At 42.6% G+C, this 10,000-nt stretch overlaps 2 protein-coding genes across 3 annotated transcripts in view; one reads left to right on the forward strand and one right to left on the reverse strand.

Annotated features, from left to right (window-relative positions):
* wdr25 (WD repeat domain 25) overlaps positions 1-6,263 on the reverse strand; it is an 11,876-nt gene extending 5,613 nt beyond the window's left edge. Inside the window, exons 1-4 of one of the 2 annotated variants that reach the window (XM_082142458.1) lie at positions 6,036-6,263; positions 5,631-5,736; positions 5,132-5,522; positions 357-504 (exon numbers count right to left, since the gene is read on the reverse strand). In XM_082142458.1, coding sequence (XP_081998584.1) covers positions 357-504; positions 5,132-5,522; positions 5,631-5,713 — 622 coding nt within the window. In that variant the 5' untranslated portion in view covers positions 5,714-5,736; positions 6,036-6,263. Of the gene's footprint in view, positions 1-356; positions 505-5,131; positions 5,737-6,035 lie in introns of both variants that reach the window. The other variant, XM_082142457.1, reaches the window with a different exon arrangement.
* Positions 6,264-6,643: 380 nt separating this feature from the next.
* Positions 6,644-10,000, forward strand: part of wars1 (tryptophanyl-tRNA synthetase 1) — a 9,346-nt gene continuing 5,989 nt past the window's right edge. The window contains exons 1-4 of the mRNA XM_082142479.1: positions 6,644-6,768; positions 6,942-7,031; positions 8,125-8,332; positions 8,424-8,532. Of these exons, the coding sequence (XP_081998605.1) occupies positions 6,948-7,031; positions 8,125-8,332; positions 8,424-8,532 (401 nt within the window). The 5' untranslated portion in view covers positions 6,644-6,768; positions 6,942-6,947. The remainder of the gene's footprint in view (positions 6,769-6,941; positions 7,032-8,124; positions 8,333-8,423; positions 8,533-10,000) is intronic.

The following is a 10,000-nucleotide window of genomic DNA, read 5'->3' on the forward strand; positions in this document are numbered from 1 at the left end:
TCACTCGTCTCTCTGCACACACACACACTCACTCACTCACTCACACACACACACACACTCACCCGTCTCTCTGCACACACACACACTCACTCACACACTCACTCACTCACCCGTCTCTCTGCACACACACTCACCCGTCTCTCTGCACACACACTCACTCACTCACACACTCACCCGTCTCTCTGCACACACACTCACTCACTCACTCACTCACACACACACACTCACACACTCACACACACACACACTCACCCGTCTCTCTGCACACTCACTCACCCGTCTCTCTGCACACACACTCACTCACTCACTCACACACTCACCCGTCTCTCTGCACACACACTCACTCACTCACTCACCCGTCTCTGCGTCAGTGAGCGCCGCCGTACCGTCGAACGACCCCGAGAGGAGGCGACGCCCACACGGCAGCCAACACGCATCACGGACCGCGCCCCTGTGGGCGGAGTAAGTGCGTAAGCTCCGCCCACCGCCAACACCGTCCCACACCTACAAACACACACACACGTTCAGCTCAACGAGAACGCCAGTATCACTGCACTGTTACTCTATTATTAACCCTCTGGGCTCTTCACGTTTCGCTCAAATGACCGAAAATTGATCTTTTTATTACAATTAAATTAATATACTATATTTTAGTTTGATAATGTTTTTTCTTTAATATTTTGTATTTTATGGTACTAAATTATATTTACGTTGTATTTATAATCAATTTATGCACTTTTTGAGCATAGACCTGAAAATTACATTTCCAACATAAATTGTGAAAAAAAGTTTAAAAAAGTGAATTTAAAAGTTACAGAATTTTACGTTTATCGTTGTGAAAAAATACTATTTTCAATTTTTATATGAAATCTATATTTTCAAAAACATGTTTTACTCTAAAACTGTTAGAAAATCTAATTTGTGTTCTAAATTTTACCCTGATATCTCAGTAAATGATCGTTCAGTGAGAGTGTGTTCGGCTGCAGTACCAAACGCTTCCACTAGAGGAACTTCGTCTCTCATTCATTTACAATGCGTCATTTCTGACTGCGAGGAGCTCAAGTGGGACTATTTTATCAGAAACATTTAACCTATTCCAGTCATGGCCATGATTGTTTTGTGTTCGCACAGCAAGTGCCAAAACCTTTAGCAAGTTTCGTACCATTCCGATGAAGAAGAAAAACAAATGTAAACTTTTTCAGAAATGACTAAAGGTCCCCAAACTCCTCATGCACTCACTCTGTCATGAATGCGACAGATCTGACATTAAAACCCTCCTATTATGTTGCATTTGATTTTTAAACGGCTTGAAAAACGCTGATTAAACTTTATTTCTTCTTGCAATGTCAGGATAGACGGTAAATAATCAGGTATAAATAAAATTAAACAATCATCAACTACTAAAATATGAAATACATGACAATTTATTAAATGTAAGACTCAGTTTACTTTGCTGTGTGCAGCTGTTTTTTAACATAATAATATGTGGGTCAATTTGACCCGAAACAGGAAGAGAGGAACTATTTCACAACAGGATTTCAGAATTTCACATATTTTATATAATTTCTGCCACACAAGGGAAAAAAATCATACTTTGGTAAATCTTAATTATGACATAAATCAAAATTCTGAGTCATATTTATGGCATAAAAAGTTATAATGTCATAATAACAGTTACATCTGACTTCATAACATTAAAACTCTGAATTATGACATACTAGACATACTTATATTTAGAGTTTTTGGTGAAAATTCGCATTAAAAAGTAAAAAAGTCAATTATGAGACAAAAGTCGAAATTATGACATTAAGTAAATGATGGCAAAATGATGAGTCATATTTAAGACTGTCATAATTATGACAAAAAATCTAAATTGACTTAAGTCGAAATTATGACATGCTACATAATTATGACAAAAGTAAAAATTATGAGTAGAAATGATGAAATTACGAAATTATACTAAGTCATGATTCTGAGATAAAAAGTCAAAATTATGATTTATCAAAGCCTGATGACTGTTTTTCTACTGTGCTGGAAACGGGCTTTCATTCTGACAAGATGCAATAGAGGTTTCATATAAAACCATGAATTGCATGGACAGGAATCATCCCGAATCCCGACAGATAAAGCCGGCGGGGAGAGGAAGAGTGAACGTCCTGTAACGAGACAGATACAGATTGAGAGATGCTCCTCGACCCTCCAGACATGCTTCATTATTAAACACACACACACAAACACACACACACACACACACACAAAACAGCATCTGATAGTGTTGGTTCTCATTTCCTCTGTGGGCAAAACAAGCTGTTCGTGATCGACATCACCTCACAGTCAGACCCGGCAGAAACAGACTGAAGTCAACACACACACACACACACACACACACACACACACACACACGAATTATGAATTATAACCCAGCAGAAACAGGACGGGTTTAGTTCCTAGTCTCTGGTTCATCGATCCTTCCATCTGCCCTCGGTGAACATTTCTCATGAATATCTGAATGGTTGATTATAATGTTCAGTGTGTGTGTGTGTGTGTGTGTGTGTGTGTGTGTGTGTGTGTGTGTGTCTGTGTGTGAGTTCACCTGTCCTGAGGACATGAGCATGAGTGTGTGTGTGTGTGTGTCTCCTGGGTCTCGACACACATATTCACCTGACCGTGATGGAGTCGCATCGCAGGGACACACACACACACACACACACACACACACACACACACACACACACACACACACACACACACACACACACACACACACACACACACACACACACTCCTCCTGTCACACTCGTCTGGTCCTGAACCCCAGTGTGTTCACATCCACATGCTTTATTGAATTGTGTGATATTGAATAAAAAAATGCTGGATGGAAATGCTAAGATCCTCATAAATTCAAAAAATGTGCTTAAATGAGGTGGATAATTATCATGCAGAGATTTAATGATGAAACTGTATCCCCTAGGATTGGCCTTCTGGGGTTTAATGAACAATCAGGCGTTTATGGGACAAATATAATCCTAATTCTGACACTGCTTCACTGATTTAGGCGACACTTTATTTTACAGTTCCTTTGTTAGATATTTTACATGTAAATGATGCGACTAACCCTGAACCAAATGTTGATGATTAATATTACTCGGTACTTAAATGTATAGTTAAACTGTATTGTAAAAAGGTTAGTTCCAATCTTTGATTCTGATTGGTCAATAGCTGATAACACATGACCGCTTCACCCAACGGTTCTCTGTATCACTACACAACACCCCTAGCAACCAAACCTTAGCAACTTCAACACATGTGCTCATTGATATTGTTCGTTGAAGCTAGAGGAGAGAATTGTGGGAGATCATCCCTCTCTGTGATCACAAGTTTCAGTCCTTTCAGTGTAAAAGTCTCCTCTACTGACTGACTGACTCATGAAGACAGTCTCTGCCGCCATCTACTGGTGAAATAATGTGTGTAACTTCTGCTGCTGTTTACGGTCAGGGACTAGTTCTTCCAGCGGAAGGAAGGCTTTTAGTGGTTTTACTTCATGAAAGTTACATAGATACATATTTTTCGGCTTTAATATTTGTATTATGTGGTAACCGTTTTATAAAAGCAGTAAGGCACTCGAGGCTAGAGCTGTATCGGGAGTAAGTCACGGCTGACTCGAGCCAAACAACGCCCTTCATCCGTGACTTACTCCCGATACAGCACAGCCTCGAGTACCTTACTGCTTACATAGGGAATGAATAGTGTAATCCTTATTTCCCCAAGAGTGAACACCTATAGAAGAAGCGGCTGATTGTGTTGTGTCATGCTAGGCTAGGTTGGGTTGTGTTAGATTAGGTTGGTTTGTGTCAGGTTGGGTTAGGTTCGTTTAGGTTGGGTTAAGTCAGATTGGGTTTGGTTAGGTTAGGTTGAGTTAGATTAGGTTGGGTTTTTTTAAGTTAGGTTGGGTTGGGTTAAAGGACAAGTTCGGTATTTTACACTTAAAGCCCTGTTTACAGATCGTATCTGATGAAATAGAACGGTTAAGATTAAAATTTGGACAAATGCTGCTGTCCCGAGAATTTTAGGTTTATTTCGCTTTTGTGGACCTATTTTGCCAAACGTGTCACACCCGTGATTCTTCCGTTGAGAGCTTGAATAATAGACACTCCAGCCCAGTTGGTGGCGATAATGCACCTTTGCCAATTGCAAGCAAACCACGGGCATTTCATTGAATACACAGAAGAAGCAGAAGAAGAAGCGGCGGAGTAATACCGTAAAGGTGCTGCGGTCTCACAGCACGTCCTATGGAGTCAATGGAGTTGGACAAAAACTACAATAAAACCTGTTGGAATGCATCTTTTCAGCGATTTTTGATGGAACATATCAGTGAACACCCCTGACCACTCGATGAGTTTCACGTCTTTGTAAACGAAAGTTTAATGTGTTTTTAGGACGGAATCTTCCAGTGCATATAGACAACCATTGTGGGGGTGGTGGGGGGAAGCGAAATAAACCTAAAATTCTCGGGACAGCAGCATGTGTCCAAATCTTTATCTTAACCGTTCTATTTCATCAGATACGATCTGTAAACAGGGCTTTAAGTGTAAAATACCGAACTTGTCCTTTAAGTTGGGTTAGGTAGGATTGGGTTTGGTTAAGTTAGGTTGAGTAGTGTTATGTTTTGTAGGGTTAGGTTAGGCTACATAAGGTTAGGTTGAGTTAGGTTTTGTTGGGTTAAGTTAGGTTAGGTTAGGTTGGGTTGAGTTAGGTTTTGTTGGGTAAAGTTAGCTAAGGTTGGGTTGTGTTAGGTTGGGTTAGATTAAATTGTGAGTGTTATGTTTTTTGTTAGATTGGGTTAGGTTGGATTGCGATAGGTTGTGTCAGGTTGGGTTGTGTTGGGTTAGGTTAGGATACATAAGGTTAGGTTGGGTTAGGTTTTGTTGGGTTAAGTTAGATTTTGAGTGTCAGGATGTTTTTTGTTGGGTTGGGTTAGGGGTTGCGATAGGTTGTGCCAGGTTGGATTGTGTTGGGTTAGGTTTGGTTGTGTTGAGTTAGGTTATGTTGGGTTGCGATAGGTTGTGTCAGGTTGTGTTGTGTTGTGTTGGGTTAGGTTGCGATAGGTTGGGTTGTGTTGTGTTATTCATACCTTGCAGGTGTTGTCCATGGAGGCCGAGAGCAGCAGGTGACTGAGATGATCCACTGGACTCCACTGCAGTGTGTTCACTGGACCCTGGTGGGCCTGAAGGAGACACTGCACTCGTCTGGGCAGCTCGACCCGACCGGGCTTTAGTGCCAGGAACGGCCGGACCCTCTCCGAGACCTCGGACAGCAGACGAGCTCCGGCAGGTGGAGGTGTGTGAGGTGTCTCTGGGGTCTGGGCCGCTGCAGTGGACACTCGCTGCCTCTTAGGAACATACGGCCTGACTCCGGCCGGCGGCGGCTGAGCTCTCTTCATGCAGCCAGACACACTTACTGATGAAGATGATGAGGATAACGAAGAGCTCATGATGAGGGACTGATCTTTATAAAGCTCCAGATGAGGATGAGCTCTCTTCATGCAGCCGGACACACTTACTGATGATGATGAAGATGATGAGGATAACGAAGAGCTCATGATGAGGGACTTATCTTTATAAAGCTCCAGGTGAGGATGAGGAGCAGCAGACTGAAGATCTTGATCCGCATCACTGTCAGAATCCTCATAATCCACCAGTGAAGCCATGATCATCACTCACAAACCACTGCATGTGTCTGCATGGACAACAATATCAATAATAACACACACACACACACACACACATATATAATGTATATATATTCAAATTAGATTAAAAAAGAATAATAATCTTATTATTGAAACAGTCAAACATTTTAGACAAAAAAAAAAAAAAACGAGACAAACGAGATTTTAACTATTGTAAACAGAAAATAATATTACATATATATATATTTATTTAAATTACAGTCAGTAAAACGACAAATGTATCTTGAATTTATTCTAATAATTAAAGATAAAGCAGCAGAATACAGTAGTTTGTCCAAAAACTCACATTAAACGACGAGTAACTGACATCATCAACATCATCTGTTATTAGCGAATATTGATCTGTCAAATCCCTTTCATAATATACGCATCTGTGTATCAGATTAAGTCGTTGGTATAACAATACAGACAGTCAGTTATTCTTGTTTATATGATTAATATTCGCTTCTGTCGTGCGGTGTTTTTAATTTGAAATATCAGGTAGCGGAACTCCGGAAGACTAATAAGAGCGGGTGAGGAGTTTACAGGCAAAATAAGAGTCTCGTTTTAATGAACACCTTTTATGCATTACCGTTATCTGAGTAAAACAGAGTAGGACTAAAAGTGTCAGCTGGATTAACCGTTACATTGGTTTGTGGGGTTAATAATCGTGTGTTTACACGACACATGTTTAATCCAAATTGTGATATTGATTCTCTTATTTATCTGAGTGATAAGCACTTCCGTAGAGGAAGCGGTGTCGGTTTCTGCGACACAATAAGAGTTAAAAAAATAATAATAATTCGTGTTTATAAAATACACATCTTATAAATTTCAGGTTGTGTGCATCGCCGTTATTTAAGTCAAACACAGTATGACTAAAAGTGTTTTTAATAAAAATGTTTTCGCTGACAGTGACGTGTGAGACATGCGACCGGAACTACATGGCGCGAATGTTTCCGGTAGGGCTGAGATCGGTGTGACACTGGCACAGTGTGTCTGATGCAAGTGGAATGAATTAAACCATCTAACTCAAAAAGGTGCGTTTGTTTATTCTTCATTACTATTTAATACTGAAATGAACTTGTAATAATTGCTCGTGTGAGCGCTGGTCATGACACTGGTTGCAGATCTGTGTTTAAAGGCTGGCATGCGGCAGCGAGCATATGTCAGTGTCGTTATGAAGAGTTATTACAGTATCAGTGTGTTACAGGTAAACATGTCGAGCCCGATGGACCTGTACGAGCAGCTCACGGCTCAGGGACTCGCAGTGAGGCACATCAAGGCTCAGAAGGGCAATAAAGTCAGTCCACTGATGTTCTCAGATAATAATATTATAAATAGGCCTATGTCAACATAATTATTAGGAAAGTACTGAATTTCTATTATTAGATATCTATTTTTTTATTAATTGTAATCTAATTTGTATTTATTATCGTGTGTGTGTATGCTGATGTGGAGTCTGCAGTGCAGCTGAAGGAGTAACGTGTGTGTGTGTGTGTGTGTGTGTGTGTGTGTGTGTTGTGTGTGTGTGTGTGTTGTGTGTGTAGGCTGATGTGGAGTCTGCAGTGAACTGAAGGAGTAACGTGTGTGTGTGTGTGTGTGTGTGTGTGTGTGTGTGTGTAGGCTGACGTGGAGTCTGCAGTGCAGCTGAAGGAGCAACGTGTGTGTGTGTGTGTGTGTGTGTAGGCTGATGTGGAGTCTGCAGTGAACTGAAGGAGTAACGTGTGTGTGTGTGTGTGTGTGTGTGTGTGTGTGTGTGTGTGTGTGTGTGTGTGTGTGTGTGTGTGTGTGTGTGTAGGCTGACGTGGAGTCTGCAGTGCAGCTGAAGGAGCAACGTGTGTGTGTGTGTGTGTGTGTGTGTAGGCTGATGTGGAGTCTGCAGTGCAGCTGAAGGAGCAACGTGTGTGTGTGTGTGTGTGTGTGTGTGTGTGTGTGTAGGCTGAGGTGGAGTCTGCAGTGCAGCTGAAGGAGCAACGTGTGTGTGTGTGTGTGTGTGTGTGTGTGTGTGTGTGTGTGTAGGCTGATGTGGAGTCTGCAGTGCAGCTGAAGGAGTAACGTGTGTGTGTGTGTGTGTGTGTGTGTGTGTGTAGGCTGAGGTGGAGTCTGCAGTGAACTGAAGGAGTAACGTGTGTGTGTGTGTGTGTGTGTGTGTGTGTGTGTGTGTGTGTGTAGGCTGAGGTGGAGTCTGCAGTGCAGCTGAAGGAGTAACGTGTGTGTGTGTGTGTGTGTGTGTGTGTGTGTGTGTGTGTGTGTGTGTGTAGGCTGAGGTGGAGTCTGCCGTGCAGCTGAAGGAGTAACGTGTGTGTGTGTGTGTGTGTGTGTGTAGGCTGAGGTGGAGTCTGCAGTGCAGCTGAAGGAGTAACGTGTGTGTGTGTGTGTGTGTGTGTGTGTAGGCTGAGGTGGAGTCTGCAGTGCAGCTGCTGCTGAGGATGAAGGAGGACTATAAGCTTCTCACCGGTCAGGATTATCAGGCCGGACGGCCGCCGACACACACTGAGGATGATGATGCTGGTCCTGCTGAGGATGATGAAGATGATCAGGTCAACCCCTGGAACGTGTCCACCAGCAGCGCTAAAGGAGTCGATTACGACAAACTCATCGGTTAGTGGCTGTGACTCTGAGTGTGTGTGTGTGTGTGTGTGTGTGTGTATGAAGCGTGTGAATAATCCGTATATATATGATATGTAATCAGTGCGATTCGGCAGCTGTAAGATCGAGCAGGAACTGGTGGACAGGATCGCTCGAGTCACGGGGAAAACACCGCATCACTTCCTGCGCAGAGGAATCTTCTTCTCACACAGGTGACATCACACACACACACACTCTACATACAGTGGGTACGGAAAGTATTCAGACCCCCTTAAATGTTTCACTCTTTGTTATATTGCAGCCATTTGGTAAAATCATTTAAGTTCATTGTTTTCCTCATTATTGTACACACAGCACCCCATATTGACAGAAAAAAAACAGAATTGTTGACATTTTTGCACATTTATTTAAAAAGAAAAACTGAAATATCACATGGTCCTAAGTATTCAGACCCTTTGCTCAGTATTTAGTAGAAGCACCCTTTTGATCTAATACAGCCATGAGTCTTTTTGGGAAAGATGCAACAAGTTTTTCACACCTGGATTTGGGTATCCTCTGCCATTCCTCCTTGCAGATCCTCTCCAGTTCTGTCAGGTTGGATGGTAAACGTTGGTGGACAGCCATTTTCAGGTCTCTCCAGAGATGCTCAATTGGGTTTAAGTCAGGGCTCTGGCTGGGCCATTCAAGAACAGTCACGGAGTTGTTGTGAAGCCACTCCTTCGTTATTTTAGCTGTGTGCTTAGGGTCATTGTCTTGTTGGAAGGTGAACCTTCGGCCCAGTCTGAGGTCCAGAGCACTCTGGAGAAGGTTTTCGTCCAGGATATCCCTGTACTTGGCCGCATTCATCTTTCCCTCGATTGCAACCAGTCGTCCCTGCAGCTGAAAAACACCCCCACAGCATGATGCTGCCACCACCATGCTTCACTGTTGAGACTGTATTGGACAGGTGATGAGCAGTGCCTGGTTTTCTCCACACATACCGCTTAGAATTAAGGCCAAAAAGTTCTATCTTGGTCTCATCAGACCAGAGAATCTTATTTATCACCATCTTGGAGTCCTTCAGGTGTGCTTTCATGTGTCTTGCACTGAGGAGAGGCTTCCGTCGGGCCACTCTGCCATAAAGCCCCGACTGGTGGACGGCTGCAGTGATGGTTGACTTACTACAACTTTCTCCCATCTCCCGACTGCATCTCTGGATCTCAGCCACAGTGATCTTTGGGTTCTTCTTTACCTCTCTCACCTCAGTTTGGCCGGACGGCCAGCTCTAGGAAGGGTTCTGGTCGTCCCAAACGTCTTCCATTTAAGGATTATGGAGGCCACTGTGCTCTTAGGAACCTTAAGTGCAGCAGACATTTTTTTGTAACCTTGGCCAGATCTGTGCCTTTCCACAATTCTGTCTCTGAGCTCTTCAGGCAGTTCCTTTGACCTCATGATTCTCATTTGCTCTGACATGCACTGTGAGCTGTAAGGTCTTATATAGACAGGTGTGTGGCTTTCCTAATCAAGTCCAATCAGTATAATCAAACACAGCTGGACTCAAATGAAGGTGTAGAACCATCTCAAGGATGATCAGAAGAAATGGACAGCACCTGAGTTAAATATATGAGTGTCACAGCAAAGGGTCTGAATACTTAGGACCATGTGATATTTCAGTTTTTCTTTTTTAATAAATGTGCAAAA

This window comes from Leuciscus leuciscus (assembly GCF_965113295.1).
Source record: "Leuciscus leuciscus genome assembly, chromosome: 17".
In the NCBI taxonomy this organism is placed as follows: Eukaryota; Metazoa; Chordata; class Actinopteri; order Cypriniformes; family Leuciscidae; genus Leuciscus; species Leuciscus leuciscus.